The sequence below is a fragment of the Chelonia mydas genome, chromosome 4 (genome assembly GCF_015237465.2).
Source record: "Chelonia mydas isolate rCheMyd1 chromosome 4, rCheMyd1.pri.v2, whole genome shotgun sequence".
Classification (NCBI taxonomy): Eukaryota; Metazoa; Chordata; order Testudines; family Cheloniidae; genus Chelonia; species Chelonia mydas.
In genome coordinates, this window is record NC_057852.1 from 58249667 (window position 1) to 58273553 (window position 23887).

The window sequence follows — 23887 nt, forward strand, 5'->3', positions numbered from 1 at the left end:
GGCTCACTTTGGCAGGGAGGCGGGGAGTTGCCATACCAACATCTTCAATCGGTGATGCAATGCAAGGCTCAATTGTTTAGCTTTGTACAATACTAAGACTTTCAACTGCAAATAACTGAAACCACTTGAATGTAAAAAAGGAATTTTACAACAAGACAGACATTCACCCTATTTGCGAATAGAGACAAATGGCTGTTTTCAGTATAACAGAGGGTGGAGAAGCACTTTTTAACCATTGACCAAGGAAAACCCCTGTGGAATGGTGGCATTTTCAAGAATGTTTGCATCCTGGTTCTGGAGAAACCAGCCAGCTCTGCAACAGACCAAACTTTGGGGGGAAAACCTACTTTATTAGATAAGAAAGGTAACTATTGATAAGTTTAGACCCAAGTTTGTGTTTTGTGATTTTGTTTTGTATTGTAACCATTTATTTCCATCATTTTCTCTCATTTTATATCATTACCTTTTTAAAATAAACCTCCATTTGTTTTATTGTAAGTGCTCACAAGTGCTGTGTGATTTACAGGAGTGGTGGTTTAAGGTAAAACTGGTAAACTGGGGTACACAGCAGTTTTGGGGGCAGAGGATCTGGGATTTCTGTGAATAGCCAGTGTCAGGGGCTGGATATCACAGGGGAACAATTCAAAGAGACTGGGGCATGTCTATTGCTAACCTGCAAGGTGAAGACAGGGTGGGCATAGCCCACAGGAGAGTGCTTGAGTGGCTGAAAGACTGGTGGTGTTAGGGAGCTGACACCCTGTTACCGTAAGAAAGACTGCCTCTCACTGGGGGGTAACAAGGTGACTCTCAGTCCTGGATGCTCTGAGAACCATCACAGTAGATCCTTGGCTGGTCTGTCAGACTCTAGTGCCTGCTTTCTCTGCTTCTTGGACATCTCCTCTTGATAGTGTACCCATCCTTAGGGCTGCAACAGGTCTCCCCTAATTGTTAGTGGCGTTTTGGTCCTTTGTCCCATCAGTGCCTACGCTGGACTATTTTGGCGCCCCTGTGATGGGGTATTCCTGTGTGCAAAAAATGCTAACAAGGTCCCTGAACAAAAGAAACAGCCTTGTGTAACAGTCTCTCAGCTACTTTCACAGCTGATTCCACTTCCCGAATACTCTGTGGGTATGCTGAGGCAGAGCTGTTGTGGTCAAACACCAATTTGTGTGCAAATTTCTTGAATTCTTTCTAGACAAACTGTGGTCCATTGTCAGCGAATACAATGTCCAGAATGCCATATCTCACAAAGTGGGCCTTCTGTTTGCTAGTCACTGATTTGCTTCTTCTATCAGGCAGGGTATCAACCTCCCGTAAATTTGAATAATAGTCCACTGTAATCAAGTACTGCTTGTTCCTTAAGGCAAATAAGTCCACTCCCACCTTTTCCCAGCGTTGGGTGAGCAGCTCGTGTGGTAGCAGTCTCTTTCTGCTGATGGTTATCACATGACCAGCAGGCATCACACACTTCTACTAAGGAATGCCCAGGTGCGAGGCATGTATTTTTTGAATGATATCCTTACATAATGAGATGGTGACAACAGCTCTCTGTCCTTGAAATATGATTCCATCGTGGACACTCAGCTAAGTTTTGCTCCTAGCAGTATTTGTTTTTTGTCTTCTGGCCATCCTGCTAATATCGTTCTCTTGACTGCCTGTAGTTGGATGTCCTTTACCATAGCCTCTGATTTCCATTAGCTTTGCAGTTGAAACTGGGAGACCACACAGCATGTTTATGTCCTGATCCCCTTCCTCCAACTAGCTGATTCTGGGTACATATATCCTGCTCAGGGTGCCAGTTAACACAGGTAATTGTCCTGGACAACCCCTGGTAGTATGAAGGTGTATCAATGTGCACTGCAATCTCCTTGAAGCACTAGGAAGGAGCTTTTCCATGACTGTCTCTCAACCTTTCCAGACTACTGTACCCCTTTCAGGAGTCTGATTTGTCTTTCGTACCCCCAAGTTTCACTTCACTTAAAAACTACTTGCTTACAAAATCAGACCTAAAAATACAAAAGTGTCACAGCACACTATTACTGAAAAATTGTTTACTTTCTCATTTTTACCATATAATTATAAAATAAATCAATTGGGATATAAATATTGTACTTAAATTTTGGTGTATAATATATAGAGCAGTATAAACCAATCATTGTCTGTATGAAAGTTTAATTTGTACTGACTTTACTAGGGTTTTTTATGTAGCCTGTTGTAAAATGAGGCAAATATCTAGATGAGTTGATGCATCCCCTGGAAGACCTCTGCCTATCCCCAGGGGTACACATCTCCCTGGTTGAGAAACACTGCTCTATGGGTTTGTGGTCTCATTGCACTATTACTGGGTGGCAACCACTACATTCCAAATACCACCGTCAGAAGCACTTGATCTGTTTGGGCATACCCCTGTTCGGTCTCTGACATTGTGTGGAATAAGCAGCCAACTGTCCTCCAAAAGACCTATATCCAGTCCTTTCTCCCGAGGCTTCTGCTGCACACCCCATGTCTAAGTTGCTGTCTAATGTGAGCTTGCCTTCCCAGATCAGCCTCTCCCGTAAGTGGTGATCCCAAGCGCCACACTATCCTGTCCCAAATTAGGGAGTCTGTCAAGTCCCCAGAATTGCATACAGAAGTCAGTATGTAAGACAGCAACACAGAGGTCTATGATCTCCAGTGACAAACCTGTGTTGCTCCAGTTTCATTCTGCTTTGGGGAGCAAAAAGTCGCTAAGACTACTGTGATGCAGGTCTCTCTGGCTTGTTCCCCAATAATGTAAAACAGTTTTATTTTCCTGCTGTTATCATCCTCCTGCATGGCCAGGTCTGTGTAGAGCTAGAACCTCCACTGGTTCCATCACTGGGCTAGGTTGGTGCCTGCAAAATCCAGGGCTCCCAGGAGACCAATTGCCATGGCTCACATTGCCAGCTGCTGCACTTCAGAGAACTCACAGCTGAGATGCTGCCATCATGTTTCATTCACAAAGACTGAAGCTGAATACAGGTTAAGCTGGACAAGTGGAACATTACTAAACCCTGTGGGAACTGAGTTATTCCCAGCCTAACTCCCCATGTATCCTGTTCCCTGGGTGTCCTCTAGAGTACATGGTCCCCCCTGACTCCAGTTCCACTGATCATGATACAAACCCCAGGGCAAATAACAGTCAGCAAACATTTTATTGGCTAAACTATGTAGTTCCCATGATGCCAAGTCCCATGCTAGCAACCTGAGTTCAAAAATAAACTACAGACTACTGGTCCTGAAGGATTTCTGTCTGTAGAGCTGGGCTCCATAAGAACTAGAAGCAGAAAGAAGAATCTCACCTTTCTTTTTTAAAAAAAGTTTCTAAATCTTTTCCTTGTGAAGATTGTCTTGGAAACATAAACCTTTCACTCGGGCTGAAAGAATAAAGCAGCTGGGAGAAAAAAACTAAAAATGTTCCCTACCCCCACACTACACCAGACACACTTGTTGGATAAAATGAGTCAGTGAGATGTAATCTGTGATCCTGGTAGACAGGAATTGGTTATATTTTGGTGGCAAAAATTTTGTTTCGTAGGCCTGTCCAAAAAACTGCTGTCTCAACTGTATGTGGATTTCTAATGTGCCCAACACCATAGTGCTTAGGCACAAATGGGGGCCAGAGACCTATCTACACTTGTCAGAGATTAATTTTAAAACATTTTTTAACAAATACATTCAAACCCAACTGTCCTCTAAGATGACTCCATGTATAGTTTAGCTGCCAGTCTACACAGGCCAAACTCCACTCAGAAAAGATTTCAGAAAACATGGTCAAAGCCAGGTCTGAACACAATTTGTGCTAAGGCTTGAGCCTGGCCACACTAGCAGCCAAAGCATGCTGAAAAATATTTAAATAGGAGGTCTGTTTTAACATGGTTTTGGAATGGATTTTAAACACAGTTCTCTCCTTTCTTGTATAGACAGGGCCTCAGGATGTTCCTCAAGTGATGTGATTGGCATCTGTCTGGAAAGAGGACTTAGAGAGTGCAGACATCAGGTCCATTGTTGTATGATTAATCCAAGCAGCCAAGTACTTTTAAAAGTCATTAAAACATGGGTTAATAAAACAACTAATTATTTTCCATATCAGTATATCAGAGAGTTAATCAACTCCTAGTCTTTTTATTTTAACACTTTCAGTACCATATATTTACATCCTATTATTTTAAAGTTTTGCTTGTTCCTACAAAGTATAATGAAAACAGAACACTCCAGGAACTCTTGGAGCATCATTATACTCCATCTTCCATTCCCAATCCTCATTACAAAATGTTTAGTCTCCTCAGAAAGCAGATGGTAAGAGATAATGTCAGTTGTGATTAGAAGGATGCACTGCCTGCTGCCTTAACGACTCTTCTAATTTATACCTCAAATATTTTCTATGAAGAATTAGAAGCAGAATGGTTTGCCCAGTTTTGTAAGATATATAGATACACACTTATATATTATTGCACATAACATACTGAACATTTTAAAAAGTGTTCTAAAAATGTTTATTAAAATAAGAATGTTGTTTAATTGCACAGAACATTGTTTCTAAAATCACACAGAAAAATACTAAAAGCATAAATTTCAACATTGAAAATAACATACAATTTGTCATTATCTTTGAGTTGGGACTGCCTAATATTTTGAATGACTTACTTCCTCTTAAATTACCTTCATATACAATGACTTGCAAGCTACCGAACCCTTTAAGTTTTTACCAGCCTAATCAAATTCCTATCAAAGACAATAGCAGTTGGATTGCACTATATATTCTTCTGAAACACTGGTTCAGACAAACAGAACACATCATATCCATGGGACCTGAAGTATCTCACAAGTATACATTTTATGTCTGCTTATCTACAGAACACAAATTCTGCTCAGCCTGTCATCTGTTAATGACCAATTTAGATACGGGTTACACTGCCTCCATTGTTCATATCTCTAGCCATGCCTTAAATTTTTTTTTAAAGCAACAAGAGTACTCCAGCCAAGAAAGACCCAAATGTGGGACCAAGATTTGAAGACAAGAAAAATGCAGAAGGATTAACATATTTAATATAATTAATATTAATGTAGCCCCAATTTCAAGAGTCAGTATATCTGAAGTAAACAGTTTCCCAAAAAACAAACAAAACAAAAACAAAAAAAGCCTCCTCTAACTTCTCCCTTCTAGATGGGAGAAAGGAAAATTTGAGTCCAAAATAAAATAAGGAACTGTTCTGTGAATACACCTGGGAGTTGACCTTGATGCTAAATTTCTTAGATTTGGTCTTTTATAAGAACACAATAATAATTGTTGTACTGGATTAGACCCATGGTCTGTCTAGTTAAGAATCCTGCCTCTCACAAGGGTGAGCACAATATATTTCAGTGGAAGGTGCAAGAAACCTTGCACTAAGGAAATGTGAAATAGTCTGTCATTTATAAAAGTCTCATCCTAGTCAATAATAGTTAGAACTTGTCTTAAATCCGGAACATGAAAGTTTTATATCCCTGTTAAAACTTTTGTTAGCATTGGCTATAACAACCCTGGATAGTCTTGAAATTCATATAAATGTCCAATCTGTTTTTGAATGACATTCTGTGGCAATGTGTTCTAATTATACATTGTGTGAAACTTATTTTTTTTTTAATCCATTCCCTTGTTCTTATGAGAAAAGGAGAACAGAAGTTCCTGATCTACCTTTTCTACCATTCATTACTGTACATGCTTTTATTACATCCCCTCTTCTTCTTTCTAGAATAAACAATCCAAATCTCTCTTCAGATGAAAGTTATCCCAAGCCCTTAGTCATTCTCATCATTCTTCTCTGAACCTCAAATGGTTTTAGCAACACTGCTGTTTTTCATCTTGGATTTTCACAAAGCAGAAAGTTGCCAGGGAAAAGCACTCAAAAGCAAAGTCTCAGCTGACTTTTTTTTCTGTCTTTCCATATAGGGCACCGATGGCCATGTTTTTGCTTCCCCTCCCCTAGTTCAGTTGAAGGCCACAAATTCTCAGTTTATTTCTCCATAGCTCCATATATATAAACCCTACAAAAAGGTTTCATTTTCTTAACCAATAGTTAGGATACAGACTTATTTATGCAATTATTAGATTATGAACATAACATCTCTTAAATACAAAATTGGCAGAGTACTTTCCCATGTGACCAATAAATAACTTCAGATGACCTTGCAAGAAATACAACAGTAAACTTACCTAATTAAGTCTTTCTCACTAATATATTTCTACTACTTGGAAGTGCTTCCACATCACTTCATACTATGGGATAAACCAAGTTTCAGTATTCTTTCTGCAAAGCAACTTTTTCTTCACAGTTCTCACCTTTCACTAAAATGAAGTAAGAAGCTGCGACAGCATTTTCAAATGGTCTCCTCCATCACCTGAACCCAGTTCTTACTGCAATTTTTCATATATTTTCAATCTCACTCAGCACAGTTTAACAGGAAGTGTCCAGTCACAGACATTAGGGGATCAGGCAAATGTGAGACAGGCAGATTTAGTGAACACCTATTCAATGTGGTAATAGCTCAAATAACATTGTTTCCCATTTCATTTCACACAGCAATATTTTTTGTCCTCCCTGTTTTTGCTCTCAGACACCAATTTTAAAACATCTAATAACATAATAGCTGAAACCAAATTTAGTTGTCTAGATTGGTCCTAATCAACCATGTGGATTAAAGGACATTTATCTGCCTTTTATTTTCCTTTCAACATTCATCCTTTAAAAAAAATTAATATGCTCACACTTTGTTGTCATTCAGCTTTTTACATTCTTTCCCAACGGCATATCATCATTCTCCGTGTTCTAATATTCTTCTTGGCTGCATTAAATAATCACCCTTCATTTCAGAATCTGGCTCTCTCCCCCATCCCTTTGAACCACTAGCAGATTTTCTTCTCCTTTTTTAAAACTCCTCTATTCGCAACCTGGTTCTTTTCACCATTTAAACAGACTCTGGCCTTTTGTTTTTTTTTGTTGTTGTTTCATCTTCCCCACACTTCCACATCTGGAGTTCTACTCTTTCCTTTTTCCTCCAGTTCACCTTGTTTTGTATTAGCTAAAGGCAGGCTAATTTTATAACACTGACCTTCTATTTTCTATTTTAACTGTGTATTTTGATTGTAAAATACATGTATTTTTCAGTAAAGTTGCTTATCCGCAAGCGTACCAGGAATTTTCCAAACCAGGGGCCAGATTCATCATCATTCTGCAACCTCCTTACAGCAGTTAGGCTGATGCAAAAGGGCCACAGTGGAAAATACCTTGCACATAACTTCTATGCCCTGGTGCAGAGACAATTCCAATAGCTTCATGCTGCCTTCATAGCAGCCCCAGGCGCAGGGGATGTTCTGGGGAGAAGCAGAAGAAGTAGGCCAAGCTTTCTTACCTCCCAGTAGTTCTGTGTCCCCACAAAGCTCCATAGTAGCCAGCGCAACAGTGGCACTACTTTAGCAGGGCTGCCCTGGTCTATGTTGCAGGCACAATGACTAAAGAGGGCACATATTGCCTATCCTCTGTACTTGGGCTGGCGCATGTGCCAGGATGAATCAGCCTCCAGTTAATCATAACATATGTGAGTAGTCAACTGACATCAATAGGACTTTCATGAGTGCAGGATCAAGACCTAGGCTTGAGTGTTTTTAAGTTTTCCAATAAAAAATATTAAATAAGTTAAAATACTTCAGATCAGACGTAATCAATTTAGTGTGGCACATACTATTTTGGGCAAGAACATAAGCAATTTTACACAATGTAATTTTTAATTTGTACTTGCTTTTACTCCTACATTTTAAAATGCATTCTAAACTATTGCTACCAAGTTTTATACTTACAGGTAAAGTGATTTTAATTTCAAAACACCAATTAATCCTCACAACAATATTTTTGGGTAAGTATTTTCTTTTTACAGGAGGAAACTGAAGCAGAGGGGTTAAATGATTTACCCATGCTCACAAAGGCATCTGTTTCAGAAGTGTCATAGTTAGAATTCTGTAGTTCCTGACTCACGGTCGTGGGATCACGCCAATGGACTATGCTTTCCGCAAGTGAAAGTTACACAACATTCTATATTCTTGTAACCTTTTCTAATATTTTATGGTTAAAAGAAAAAGTATAATTCTATAATATATGGTTAAGGATATAGCACTGATGCACTAGATTTGGGGAGGGAGGCACTAATGAAACAGAAGGTGTAAGAAACAATGCAACACAGGGAAAAAAATTCTCCATTTCTCCTTCTCATCTAATGGATTTTAAATAAGTGGCAACAAACAAAATGAAGTATTAGAGTATTTCCTGGAGACGCTGTCCTCCAGGAAATTAAGCTCCTGCAGCATCCCCTTGCTTGAGTAGGAAGGTATAAGAAAATGAAAAGAACAGCTGCAAGTAAACTTAAGAACAACAAGTATATTGAATGAAAGGTTTTGTTTAAAAGGAAAGAAAAGCACAAATATTTTATATAGAAAATAGTCCTGGACTAAGGGAAATGCATTAGAATACTCTCATGGAAAATGCTATTAAACTTGGAACAAAATAAGCCAATCACAGAGATACATTTGATGAGTCCATAAAAGAGAAAAAATTGACTGATCCAGCAGAAACAGCAGCCTTCGCAGTGACTATTGATCGATATAGTAAATCACCAGGCAGCACTGGTTTATTTAATTTACATTAGCATTATTTTTACTGAAGGCATTACTGGTTTGTTTTTAAAAATTTCCTGAGACTTACTTAATTTTGTTGTATCATGTTCATAGTATTTTGTTTCTGAGAATGATTATTACGATTTCACATTTTGAGGCAGACTACTTTGACTTTAACTTCTTCTACCAAGAGAAGAAACACAGAGATACTTCCCAAGAAATCACTTTCCAAAATTGCATTAATCTTACATAACACAGGCAGTTTTGTGACTTAGCATAGCTTCATAACCGTATTAATCTAAACTCATTCATATTTTTTGTTGTATTTTGCTTAAAACACTTACATTCCTAGTTTTGCTGAACACTTTTCAGAGGGTAATCCTTTCACTTGGGTTTAAGAAGAAGGTAATATTTGGGAGTAAGATATAATAGAGAGATATCAAGAGAGTACCTTTAAAAATCCCTTAAAAAAATCTTATTGCTTTTACACTTAGAATTTCAATAAAAAGATTGAGAGCACTATCATCCTCCCTAGTTAATGATCTAACCTGTACAGTGACCCCTTAACTCATCATGCTCTTTAAAAGGGAAAAAAGATTCAGAGAAATTTACTTACCTTATATGGTAACCAGAGTTCTTTGACATGTGTGGTCCCTACCTATATTCCACTGTAGATGTGCATGTATGCCATGCATGTAAAACTAGAAGATTTTTGGTAGCAGTGTCCATTGATCCACATCTTTCTCCTCCTCATGCTCAGAGCTGAATGTATAAGAGGTGGCACAGACCAATCAGTTCTTTCGATGGATATGTCTACACTGCAATTAAACACTCATGTCTGGCCCATGTCAGCTGACTCGGGCTCATGGAGCTTGGGCTGTGGGCTACAAAAACTGCAGTGTAGACATCTGGGGTTAGGCTTAAATAAAACCCTTTCTCCCCACCCAATCTTGAGGGAGTTACCAGCTCTATGGCTCCTGTTAATGGAGGGAGTTTACCTTGAATGAGTATCTTCTCATGAAAGCAGTCCCTGAAGAGGGAAAGGAAAGAGGTTTTGGAGGGGTAGGGGAGAGGAATTCTATTACAAAGCCAGAATTGATGATGTCGAGAGCCCATTTGTCTGCTGTCATCTGAAAAGTATTGGGGAAACAGGTTAGGTGGCCACCAATTTTTTTTTAATCAATTTTTTTCTTGGTTGAAGGACATTGCATCTGGGTTGATTTACAGCTCTCAGAGTTCTTACTGGGAGGCTGTGGTTGGAAGGAGAGCATTATATTTGCCCTGCTGCATCATTTGTTTTTGTGGTGGTTAATATTCCCTCTGATGGTAAACAGGTTGTGGTGCTGGTCTGGGTTTGTAGTCTATCCCTAGGGACCAGAGAGTTTTCCTTGAGTCTTTCAAAGAGTGCAATGACTCATCCATTTTTTTCACTAAATAGGTTGTTCCTGTCAAAGGGCAAATTGTCTACTGCAGACTGCACTTCCCTAGGCAATCTGGAAGAATGAGGCCAAGACTCTGAACACATAACAGCCGTCACCATCAACTGCGAGGCCGTCAGCTGCATCCACTGCAACTTAGAAAGAGGATATGACAACCACCTACACTGCTTAATAAGAGCTTGAAACTGTGCTCTATTCTCCTGTGGGGGACCGTCTGTAAATTCAGCAAATTTTGAGTAACTGACAAAATTAACACCTGGTAATCAGCTGCGTGGAATTGCAGGCTGGTTGAGGTAAAGAATGGACTTCTACATGTCAGGCCAGTTTATACACCACTATGGCTACATCGTAGCCACATAAATATGCTGCTACTCATGCTGAAGTAAAGGCCTTCCTCCTGAGAATGTTCAAATGTTTAGTCTCTTTACTGGAGGGCCCATGACTGATGTTGCCTTATCCTTTCAATGGCAGCTTGTAAAACTAAACAGTTTGGGGCAGGATGTGAAAACAAAATTTCTTCTTCCTTAGCTGGTATGAAGTATTTGTTTTCTGTCCTCTTAGGAATGGGGACACATGTTGCTGGCATGTGCCAGATGGTTTTTGGGGTTCCAAAATAGCTTCATTAATAGGAAGTGCTACCTTATTAGGCCCAGCGCTCTGTAAGGTGTCAAGGAGCTTGTGACATGTCTCTTGGACTTCCTCCAGGGGGATCTGGAGTATCCTGTAGTTGTCAAGCAGAAAAAGTGACATTGGAGCACTGCCTCACCAGGATATGAAAATATTTCTATTGGGACTGCTGGTTCTGGTTCTTCCTCCTCCTCTTCCATGGTCTCCTGAGGAGTTCAGTTTCCTCTCTGGGAGGGGAGGGCTGTTGTGACTTTTGATGGGAATGTATGGATTTGATGTAGCATCTGTATGGATCTCACTGCCCACAATAAAACCTGTGAGAGGGCTCAAACATTGTTTGAGGCAGTTCCCATGGCATAGGGTACTATTGGTCCTGAGGGTACCCTGCCTGGTAAGATCACCAGGGGGCCCAGGAGATTCTGGAATCTCAGTCTGGACTAACGTCCTGTCTCTGTGATGAGGTTCCTCACCAACGTCCGACTCCCCTCAGGAGTAAAACATAGGCTCTAATTCTTCAAGGAGTCCCACTGGTATTGTGGATGTTGATGTATCACAGATGGTGGTAGGGATAGGAGAATGGCTTCTTCTGCTGTACCAATCCTGTACGGATGGTGTTGGATCTCCTAGTAAGGCCAGGGTCCTATAAAATGAGGCACTCTGGATCCAGAGGGATGATAAGGTCCTCTGGAGTCATATATCTGTCTCCACTCATGCAGAGAAGAAGAGAGATACGTTGTTAGGATGGGGGAAGCCCGAATTGTAAATAACTAATGAGATACTGAAACTTTAAGAACTAACACTATAAAACTATCTAATAATAACTATATTTACAGAAAACACTGAAGAGCAACTCCGTGGACCTGAGAGGTTCCATTTCAGACTCTGCAGCAGTAGAAAGGAACTAGAGAAGCTGTCTGTCCACACCACCCCTTATACCCTGAGTTTGGAGCACAAGGAGAAAGGCTCATGTGCAGACAAACAGACATTGCTAGTAAAAATCTTCCAGTCTTTGGCACATGGAGCACATGCATATCCACAGTAGAATACACAAAGAAACCAGCACTCAAAGAAGAATAACTTTTTCCTTTTATGTTGTGATTAATTTTGCCCCATTAAAAGAATATCTGCAGTGTTTTTCATTTTAAAATTTCATTTTAAAATACCAAAAGAACACTGCTTCTTGCTGTGTTTGCAAATGAAAACCAAAGGGGAGTGGGGGGTTTGAACACACTATTTTTTTTAAAAGTTATATTCTTATGGGACTTTGTTTAAAACAGTAAAATGAAACAGTAAATTTTATCCAGATTTCTGACTGGAATCAACACAGTATTACTATCCTCATTAATCTGATGGGAGAGGATAGAAACAATTAAATTTAGTCAATAATAATAATATTAAAAAAAAAATAATTTCATCTGAAAATTTAAAAAGGAATATTTAACTGGATGAGATCTGAACAGAGGTAAACTTCTGGCCTGATAGCTATGGTGCAAAGAGAAAAATCAGAAAAATAAAAGTAAGCAATTCATATGCACACAGAATATAATATAAAAATACAAACATTAAATAGACAGAGAAATTAAACTACTTTTATTTATTCCAATACTTCCAAAAGATCTTCTCGCTAATGGGTTTCATATCAAATTACTCAGGGAAACATTTCTACTTTGCTTTTCTTTTGCTTATGTTGATGCACTGTCCTACTTCAATGCCTAATACATTAAAAATACATTTAAAAAATAAATAAATAATAAATTTAAAATACATACAAACTATACAACAGGATTCTACTCTCACTTGCAAAAGTTTCACACAAGTGTAATTCTACTGTTTCAATAACATTACTCTACATTTATATCCGATATGAAACACGTGCTCAAGGTATTTAAATGAGGCTACATTTTCCTTCCTTTTTTCAGGCTAATGGCCAAATCTGTTATTTCATACTAACTTCTCCATGAATTCCTTGTATAGACAAGCCTATTGGCGAAGATTTAAGGATGGGACTGGTCTATACTGAAAACACAAACCAGCATGAAAAATCCACACCGCTGAGAGATGTAGCTCTGCTGACCTCGCTGGGTGTAGACAGCGCTAGGTCAATGGAAGAATTCTTCTGTCAACCTAGCTACTTCCTCTTGGGGAGGTGGATTAACTACAGCAACAGGAGAACCCTTCCGAGACGGGGTCTACACTGAAGTGCTATAATGAGGTAGCTGCAGCGCTGCAGCTGTGCCACTGTATCATTTTAAGTGTAGACATAGCCTCAGGGTTTCCTGTAACTGGTCATCAGACTTGGACTAAAGAGCAGTTTAAAGCTTTAACTGCTGGGAAGGAGAAAGAAAACACAGTTCTGTGAAGTTTAAAATGTTTTATACGTTCTCTAAATCTCCCTTTCAGAATGTACAATCTCTTCACAATACTGCCAAGATTTCCCAGGTGTACACAATATTGTATGAGGAAGATTATGGAATGTACTCAAAATTTGAATGTGACCTTTTTATTGATACATTTAAAAACATGCAAAAACACAAGATTCATGGAGATTAGGGGCTCAATACTGAAAGATGTGCAGACCTTCTACTCCTATTGATTTCCATAGAGCACAAGATGCTCAGCATCTTGCATGTTTGGGCTGTACAACTTTCCTTCAGCTGCAATGAGCACAGAAGACCTTTTTTCCCTTGGATTAACGAACACAGCTCTTGTATAACTTATTTTTTATTAAAATTACAGCCTCACTGCAAAGTCAAATAAATGTAGTTTACTATTTTAAGATACCTCATCAATCAGTGTGCTAAAACTTTAAATACGTGTTTTGTGACAGTGTACACTATATATGTAAACAGACTCTTTTGTTTACAGACTCTCTATATGTTGTCTAGAAACACAAAGTGATTTTTGATACCATTAAAACACTTATGGAGTTTACAGATATTGTCCCCCTCAGCCCTCATGTTGCATGTAAATGACAGCTTCAAAACAAAAAAGCCATATGGAATCACCTATCTGCAGAAATACAAATGGACGTAACACCTAAACAATGCATCCCTACTTTCCATTTCATCAAATTTAAGAACTGGTAATGAAACTCCTCCCCATTTTCACCATGGTCTGTCTTGAATTGGCTTTTGCTATGTCCCTCATAATCTGTATCCAAAGGAATCACCATGTCCCCCTTTGTTGTGTTTCCTCCTGCGGGCTGCAAAGACTGGAAAATCTTGCATCCTGTATTTGCAGCCTTCATGTGTCTAGTGCAGAGCTCTGCAGGCTCCACGCTTCTGTCCGAGATGGAGGACAGCAAAAAGTGCTGCGTGGGTTTGTGGATTTTTTTTTTAAAAAGGCTTGAAAATAGTGGGATAGTGATGTCATTAAAAGTGATGGAGAAAGTTGCATGCTGGGAACTTGACATCTAGCTCCAGGAGATCACTGAGAAACTCATTTCTACCCCATAACTCATTGTGAGCATTTCCCAAAAGGCACTGCACTGGACAGCAGTGCAGACTACACTGGGATACCTACCTGTGGATGCACTGCACTTTGCATTGACGTAACCACTCCAAGGAATATGTTCAGCACTGATGCAAGTAGCTGAGCAATATACTAACTTCGGCAGATGTGCGGCGATGTAATTTGTATCAACCAAAGTTGTAGTGTAGTCCTGGTCTAAGTCAGGAATAGAATACAGTGATTGAGTCAGTAACAGAACCCAGACCTCCAGAGTTCCAGTCTAGTGCCTTAACCTTAAGATTATCCTGTATCTCTGTTCTCTAACTCAACAAGTACCAAGAATTTTTATAGGCTGCAAGTAGCATAATGGCCTCGAAAATGTCTGTCAGTTCTCTAACAAATTGACTGCCTGTGGATAGGGAGAGTGAAGACACAAAAAACCAAACAGGTTTTGTAGTTGGCAGCACTGAGTATTGTTGCCATGGCAGTTGGCAAGGACTGTTGCCTGTTTAATGTTTTCTGGAATGAAGCACAGTAACCTGCACTGAGGAACAATGCACCACATTGACCAATAATTATTCTCTAATTTTTGATGTGGACTTCTTTTTACCAAACAGTGCTTTATAATACCAATTTTTCCCCCCCCATTAGGATGTGTGTTTGGGCAAGTCAAACGTCTATTTTGTTCTTCTCACCAGCTTTCTAACTCCAAATGATTGTAGAACTGCACCAGCATTTTTATAATTTGCTTGACATTTTAACAAAATTGAACAAGATGGTTAAACTACTAATTTACAAAAGGAATAATTCTGTAATAAACTAAAAATACTTAAATTGAGACATATTATGGAAAGCTGTCACAATTGACACAAAGAAGCTACTAGATCGCATGCCCTGGTTCTCATGGGTGACTTTAATTTTCCTGATATCTGCTGGGAGAGCAATACAGCGGTGCATAGACAATCCAGGAAGTTTTTGGAAAGCGTAGGGGACAATTTCCTGGTGCAAGTGCTAGAGGAGCCAACTGGGGGGGAGCTTTTCTTGACCTGCTGCTCACAAACCGGGAAGAATTAGTGGGGGAAGCAAAAGTGGATGGGAATCTGGGGGGCAGTGACCATGAGTTGGTTGAGTTCAGGATCCTGATGCAGGGAAGAAAGGTAAGCAGCAGGATACGGACCCTGGACTTCAGGAAAGCAGACTTCGACTCCCTCAGGGAACGGATGGGTAGGATCCCCTGGGGGACTAACATGAAGGGGAAAGGAGTCCAGGAGAGCTGGCTGTATTTCAAGGAATCCCTGTTGAGGTTACAGGGACAAACCATCCCGATGAGTCGAAAGAATAGTAAATATGGCAGGCGACCAGCTTGGCTTAATGGTGAAATCCTAGCGGATCTTAAACATAAAAAAGAAGCTTACAAGTGGAAGGTTGGACATATGACCAGGGATGAGTATAAAAATATTGCTCGGGCATGTAGGAATGAAATCAGGAGGGCCAAATCGCACCTGGAGCTGCAGCTAGCAAGAGATGTCAAGAGTAACAAGAAGGGTTTCTTCAGGTATGTTGGCAACAAGAAGAAAGCCAAGGAAAGTGTGGGCCCCTTACTGAATGAGGGAGGCAACCTAGTGACAGAGGATGTGGAAAAAGCTAATGTACTCAATGCTTTTTTTGCCTCTGTCTTCACGAACAAGGTCAGCTCCCAGACTGCTGCGCTGGGCGTCACAGCATGGGGAGTAGATGGCCAGCCCTCAGTGGAGAAAGAGGTGGTTAGGGACTATTTAGAAAAGCTGGACGTGCACAAGTCCATGGGGCCGGACGAGTTGCATCCGAGAGTGCTAAAGGAATTGGCGGCTGTGATTGCAGAGCCATTGGCCATTATCTTTGAAAACTCGTGGCGAATGGGGGAAGTCCCGGATGACTGGAAAAAGGCTAATGTAGTGCCAATCTTTAAAAAAGGGAAGAAGGAGGATCCTGGGAACTACAGGCCAGTCAGCCTCACCTCAGTCCCCGGGAAAAATCATGGAGCAGGTCCTCAAAGAATCAATCCTGAAGCACTTACATGAGAGGAAAGTGATCAGGAACAGTCAGCATGGATTCACCAAGGGAAGGTCATGCCTGACTAATCTAATCACCTTCTATGATGAGATTACTGGTTCTGTGGATGAAGGGAAAGCAGTGGATGTATTGTTTCTTGACTTTAGCAAAGCTTTTGACACGGTCTCCCACAGTATTCTTGTCAGCAAGTTAAAGAAGTATGGGCTGGATGAAAGCACTATAAGGTGGGTAGAAAGTTGGCTAGATTGTCGGGCTCAACAGGTAGTGATCAATGGCTCCATGTCTAGTTGGCAGCCCGTGTCAAGTGGAGTGCCCCAGGGGTCGGTCCTGGGGCCGGTTTTATTCAATATCTTCATAAATGATCTGGAGGATGGGGTGGATTGCACCCTCAGCAAATTTGCGGATGATACTAAACTAGGAGGAGTGGTAGATACGCTGGAGGGCAGGGATAGGATACAGAGGGACCTAGACAAATTGGAGGATTGGGCCAAAAGAAATCTGATGAGGTTCAATAAGGATAAGTGCAGGGTCCTGCACTTAGGACGGAAGAACCCAATGCACCGCTACAGACTAGGGACCGAATGGCTAGGCAGCAGTTCTGCGGAAAAGGACCTAGGGGTGACAGTGGACGAGAAGCTGGATATGACTCAGCAGTGTGCCCTTGTTGCCAAGAAGACCAATGGCATTTTGGGATGTATAAGTAGGGGCATAGCGAGCAGATCAAGGGACGTGATCGTTCCCCTCTATTCGACATTGGTGAGGCCTCATCTGGAGTACTGTGTCCAGTTTTGGGCCCCACGCTACAAGAAGGATGTGGATAAACTGGAGAGAGTCCAGCGAAGGGCAACAAAAATGATTAGGGGTCTGGAACACATGACTTATGAGGAGAGGCTGAGGGAACTGGGATTGTTTAGTCTGCAGAAGAGAAGAATGAGGGGGGATTTGATAGCTACTTTCAACTACCTCAGAGGTGGTTCCAGAGAGGATGGTTCTAGACTATTCTCAGTGGTAGAAGAGGACAGGACAAGAAGTAATGGTCTCAAGTTGCAGTGGGGGAGGTTTAGGTTGGATATTAGGAAAAACTTTTTCACCAAGAGGGTGGTGAAACACTGGAATGTGTTACCTAGGGAGGTGGTAGAATCTCCTTCCTTAGAAGTTTTTAAGGTCAGGCTTGACAAAGCCCTGGCTGGGATGATTTAATTGGGCATTGGTCCTGCTTTGAGCAGGGGGTTGGACTAGATGACCTCCTGAGCTCCCTTCCAACCCTGATATTCTATGATTCTATGATTGATTCTGACAATAGTTTTATTTCTAAAATATTCTAATTATCAAAAAGCTGAGGGTACTATAGAAATTTTTGGATTTATGGATATTACCAGTTGATCAACAGTTTTATTTATCAGCAAGATCTAAAATTCAGCTAACGCACAAAGGTGTACAAGTCAAACCTGGACTTAACAGGGCCAGCCAGTTTAAAAAAAACCAAACTCCTCAGAAGTTATAAAATACACCAAAATTAAATCTTGCCTTTTTGGACATCAGTTCCTAGTTGAAAGATTATATACATCCTCTCCATTTTGGAGCAAGGTGATCTACCTTTATAATAATGGTAGTTATAACTGCTCCCAAAGTACCACTGGGAAGTACGTTATTTTAATGAAGAAGGCATTTGCAAAGCATTACTCTTAATGTACAATAATAATAAAATCACTGATTCCCTGCTACTGTGGTTTCTGGTTTCCTTATGAAAATCATGACCAGTCAAGTATGGTTTCAGAGTAGCAGCCGTGTTAGTCTGTATTCGCAAAAAGAAAAGGAGTACTTGTGGCACCTTAGAGACTAACAAATTTATTTCAGCATAAGCTTTCGTGAGCTACAGCTCAAGTATGGTATCTGATCAGTAGGCAGGGCCTTGAAAATTTCTACCAAAGTTAACATTAGTAGGGTAGTGTAATCAGTTATTTTAACAAGAGAAAAACTGTGAATTTAAAGGTAAAATAACAATTGTAAAACAATTATAACACATGACTGTTTACATATTTATAAGACACTGATACAAACAAACAACAGGAAATCGGTAGTTAAAAGGATACGTTCAATTTAAATATCTCAGTTTTGTCTGAGAATATTTACACACTATCATTACTAAGAGATTACTATAACTGAAAGATATTAAAAGATTTGTCTCTTTTTTCCTGATTATTTTGTATTTCCCTTGTTTGCAAAAGTCTTTCACTCAACAAGAGGAGTAGGAAAAATAGAAGACCTAAAAAAAACCGTAGGGGGATTCAGGAGTATGTTTAATACATGAAAATACCCTTAAATTATTTTTTTGACATTCATTAGATTTTAAATTGATGCCTATTTAAAGGCAACATTCTTTCCTTTCCTTGCATGGTTGTGCCCACATAGTTCAATGTTGTGAAGGAGGTAAGTTAGTGATGAAATGACAGCCTTCATTTTGTATTTCTTGGCTTTCGTTGATTTGAATGATAACCCTGAGTATTGTTTAAAACTCTGTTGGTATTTTTATTACTGATGCACTGTTTGCAGCTGGCAATTACATGTGTGTATCTTGAAGAAATTAATTTTCTTCCATTGCTGGTTGGAGTGTTGTTGTAACTTTGTTAGTCCCAGGATAGGAGAAAGACAAGGGTGGGTGAAGTAATATCTTTTATTGGACCAACTTCTGTTGTTGAATGAGACAAGCTTTTAAACCTCACAGGGCTCTTCTTCAGGCCTAAAAGAGGTAACCAGAATATCAGCTAAATACAAGGTGAGACAGATTGTTAAGCATAAGGGGTTAACACATGTTGCAAGGAACCAATTAAAATGAAGTGGGCAATTCACAGCTCTGCAGTCATAGGACAAAAGAGGTTATAAATGGTTATAATGAGCTATAAAACCAGTGTCTCGGTTGAGATCATGATTTTTAGGACAGGTCTACAATAAAAGTTAGGTCGACCCAGCTATGCTGCTCAGGGATGTGGAAAAAAACCATACCCTTGAGTGGCATAGTTAAGCTGACCTAACCTCCAGCGTAGACAGTGTTCGGTCAACAGAAAAATTCTTCCATCAACTTAGCTACTTTCTCTTGAGGAGATGGAATACCTATGCTGACGAGAGAATCCCTCTTTGCCACAAGTGACAGGGTATTTTTGTCTTTTATCATTTTTCTGTGTGAGTTCATTCTACAGCATAGTGATTATCTGGTTTCACCCACATAGTTGTTCTTGGGACATTAATGCACTGGCTGATTTACACCATGTATTTTGATAGGAATGTGTAGAACCCATAGATTTTGAAAGTGTGTTGTGGGGAGTGTTGATCATTGTAGCAGTAAAAATATGTCTGCAGGTTTTGCCAGGACAACAAATGTAAAACCTGTGGTACGACATGTGTTAACCCCTTATGCTTAATAATCTGTCCCATCTTGTATTTAGCTGTGACACTGGTTACCTTTGTTAGATCTGAAGAAGAGCTGTGTGAAGCTTGAACGCTTCTCTCTCTCTCACCAACAGAAGTTGGTTTAATAAAAGATATTACCTCACTCACCTTGAAGAAAACATTTTCAAATATTTTAGGTGCTAATATATGGCTTTAAGTACTGCTAAAGTTTAATTAACTATAAGTATTTTATTCCTAAGGATATGCAACAAGCTTTAAATCAGTTTGAATATTTAAATAATATTTTGCACAGTACACATTAGGTTCATAACTTTACTAGTGATTACTCTTTTAGCTTTACAGAGAGACTTAAATACTGGGGACAACTTTGAATGATACCTGATTAAAACTGAAGTCCATTTAACTTTCAGATGTGTCTCCTAATTTTTTTGGTCCTGATCCTTCACAGGTCATCTATCACATCTATGGTGCATCAGTGAAGTCATAATTCTGAATTTCTGATGTGATATAATATTACAATAGCAGTCTACTGTTAGACACAAAATTGTGACTACTCCACAGGATCAAGGAAAACTAGACCACATTTTAAACAATGTTAAATTAAATAAATGATCTAAAACCCCTGAAAAATACTAGCCAAATACATTTGTATTCCCTCTATGGGGGGAGAAGACTGAACAAAAACAATTTATTTTTCAGCTTGATGAAAGACTATTACACTTTGATCAAATAAAGTCTTCTTTACCAAAAAATATTGATTCATGCTTTCTGTTGTCAAACTACACAAGATATGAAGAGGAAATAAATTTACAAGTAAAAACTGTATTTTACAATTCTAAAATGTAGTTTATACTACATTATTAGACTCATTTAGCTGACTGTATGACACTGCATCAATCAAAATGTAGTATTATCCATCCACCATACTCCTCTTTCTCCCAATACCACACACAAAAGACAGCCACATATGCAATCTATTCTATTTAAAATACATCGTATATACAGTTTTAAAAGAGGTTGGGAATCAGTTTTAAATAAGTTTGTCAGTCAATTAATGTTCTGAACCCCTGCTATTGACCCAGTAGTGTACAATCTGTTATTATGCACTGACCTACATATCATCTGTTCCTCGTACTGGTCTGTTCCAGGAAGACAGACAGCTGCAACACTATATCCCTGTTCAACCTGAGGACCATCTGACTTTAATTGTAGCACACAGCTTGATGTGGGTCTGCTTATGAGAAGCCAAAGTATCACACTGTAATAATCTGGAAAAGCAGAAACCTGCCAACACAGGGCTGAAAACAGGGGCCTGGGCTGTCTGGCTGGCTGACGGGCTGCAGGAAATATGATTAATGAGCAAGGTATAATGATATCAGAAACCTGATTAGCACCACAAAAAGGTCACAGATCAAAGCAGTATGCATTTCATGAGCTCCAATCATTGCATAAAATCTGTGGTCTTGAAAAGGTAAACTGAAATGCAAGAGGAAAAAATCTGTGTGTGATAGCTTACAAAAAAGAGCACTTACAATACTATAATCATAATTTAGTCTGAAACAGGAAGTTGTAAGGAAATAGTAAATGAATCAGTGTTGTATTGTAACAACCATTTTTAATAATATTTCTGAGGCACTGAGTTTCAGGTGACTGCTAGTAAATATACTTATTCTAATTAAAAATAGCCATTTTGTTCATCATGCTAAACCCACAAATATTAAAAAGAAAATTAATCTTAGTATTTTTGCACACAAATTGATGGTTTTTATTCAATTGTAAAACAGAAGATCACTAATGGCACTGCCCATAAAAATATCCACGATGGAACCAAGCCTTACTGGCAGAATAAATTTACTTGTTGTACACACCCAGCTTAAACTAGTTTGTTGACTAGTTAGTAAAGGGCTTTAATTTAACACTGAAGGGCTGTTCAAAACTTTGTTTGTTTATGAATTACACTAATATTAGCAGGGATTTGTGGTATGGCCAGAAGGGCTATTATCAGAAGCAAAGCTCTGAACAAAGAAATGTATATGGTGCTGCTTTTCAAGTCCCTATTTTCTCCCTCCCCAAAATGAGATTATGCCACCAAAAATACTCTACTGCATCAAATTACAAAATACTTTCAAAATTATACCTTGAGGTAAAAAAAGTTTTATTGAGGAAAACATTCTTATTTTTAATAATTAGTTTGCTTTTTCTCTCTTAATGAAAGAACTAGTTTAGGACAAAAACGTGGAATGAAAATCTTCATTTTTAACAAATGCATTATTAATACTGCAACTTTTACCTACATGCCAGATATTAAGATGGACGGCATAATAACTAACATAAAACCTTTCTAAACTAAATAACTTTAATAAGTCACTTTCATTAATGAACATTTACTTGAAAACTAAACCAAGTGAAAAACAAAAATTAGATATTTACATCTGAACAATAATCTAGAGTTATAAGAACATAGTTAAGTAATTTTTAAGATCTGAAAAATATTTAAACTATGAGTTAAAGTAATTTAAAATTTGAAAGTGCAAATGATCCAAGGCTAGGAAAGTACTGCCCCTTTCAAACCTGAAATAATGTTACTGCTTAGTAGACAGTTCGTTATATAATAAGAAACATGGTTTTCACTCTAGTTCTTTTTTTCTGAAATGATCTTTCAAGGAGTACCAAAATAAAGCAGCACTTACTGTATAGATCCTAAGCAGATAAAGAAAAATACTACTACTTAGAATACAGACTGAGTGTATTACTATATAAGATATAGCTCTAAGGGGATACTACTTTAGTGCCCAAGAGTTTAACACTAATAATTAAAAAGCATCTTCCTCCTACTGATCAGGCACTTCCTCTGAGAATATAGCACAAGTGAGAGATATCAAGTAGAACTGCAAAAAGGCAGAGGTTATTAGCAACAGCCTTGGGAAATGAAAGAGCGGGGGAAAGGGCAGTCCTGAAGGCAGAGAGAAAAAATGGATGCTGGGGTCAGAAAGGAAGAGAAAAAAGAAGGAGTGGGTATGGGAATATAGGAAAAGAGAAAGGAGTACTGTTGGGGAGTACTGTTTATGTCCCCAGCAGGAAAATTAGGATCTATAATGATCACTGGTGCAACCCTATTAGCAGTGGACAAGGCAGAACTGTTGCCACAAGTGGAGCTAGAGTGTTGGATTGTGGTTCTTAATTTTGCCATTGGACAGACAGCTTCTATTGTGCAAGATTAGATTATGGGGTGGTAAAAACGCCTGTCTGTACTACAGCCTCCACTGATGTCCTTAACTTTCTTAGTGTGGACAATGACAGAAAGATGGACATAGTATATGCAAGGATTAAAAATACTGCTGTGAGCAAATCAAGATGCTAAATTACATTGAACAAGTCTGCAGTGGTGTTTTCTGTTCTTAGAATGGTGTTGAATCATCAATGCATGCTGAACTAAAAGAGTCTGAATATCATATTCATAATTCACCAGACTTCATCAAGCTCTCTAATACCCAAAGTTGCACTTGAACCTGCATTGTTTAAGAGGTAGTAGCCTTACTATCTGAAGTCTGTGCATGTTTTAATCTTAATTTGGATCAATTTCACATGTACTTTCCCTTAAAAGAATACACCTGAATTGTTCTAGAATACTTTAAAATTCAAAATCTTTATAACTTGTCCTATAAATATTGCAAGCATTAATATTCTTGATTTCCATTACCCCAACCATACACAGAGCCAAGCCTACACCCAATAGTATTTCCAAAGGCGATGATAGCATTACCTCACAAATAAAATGACAGTTAATGACCAATTGCTAAAGAGAGGAACCTCTGTTGAATAAATTCTTTTGCAACAGAGTAAAAAGCTTTAAGACAACCTGTAAAAAAGGTTTTTAATTATGTATATGCCTTTTTAGCTTCGTCATGAAGAAAAGGTTTTAAGTTTATCCTTCAACAACAGAATAAATGTATTCTTTCTGGTTTGTTTGTTTTTTAAACCTAAGAAATATTAGGAAGGTCAAGTCTGGTGTTTCCTGATCTTCTTCGAAGACATTTTAGCATCTCTGAAGTGTACAGTGGGATTTCATCTCTTAATTAAATATTTTCTATGAGGGTTGCAAAGGAGTAGCTGAGTGGGCCACGGACAGACTATCAATTGTTACCTCAATGCTTTATTTATTTTTTTAAAGTTTCTATATGTTATGGTTGGCAAAAAAAAGTATGTCGCTGATGGAGAGACCTTTGAGTCTGCAGAGAGCCTGAAA

At 38.9% G+C, this 23887-nt stretch overlaps 1 protein-coding gene across 9 annotated transcripts in view; it reads right to left on the reverse strand.

Moving 5' to 3' along the window:
• Positions 1 to 23887, reverse strand: part of LRBA (LPS responsive beige-like anchor protein) — a 549006-nt gene that overhangs the window by 107860 nt on the left and 417259 nt on the right. Inside the window, exon 48 of one of the 9 annotated variants that reach the window (XM_037897379.2) lies at positions 459 to 14397. The exons of the other annotated variants lie outside the window; for them this stretch is intronic. Within the exon in view, the coding sequence (XP_037753307.1) occupies positions 14335 to 14397 (63 nt within the window). The 3' untranslated portion in view covers positions 459 to 14334. Of the gene's footprint in view, positions 1 to 458; positions 14398 to 23887 lie in introns of those variants that run through there. 9 annotated transcript variants of the gene reach the window in all.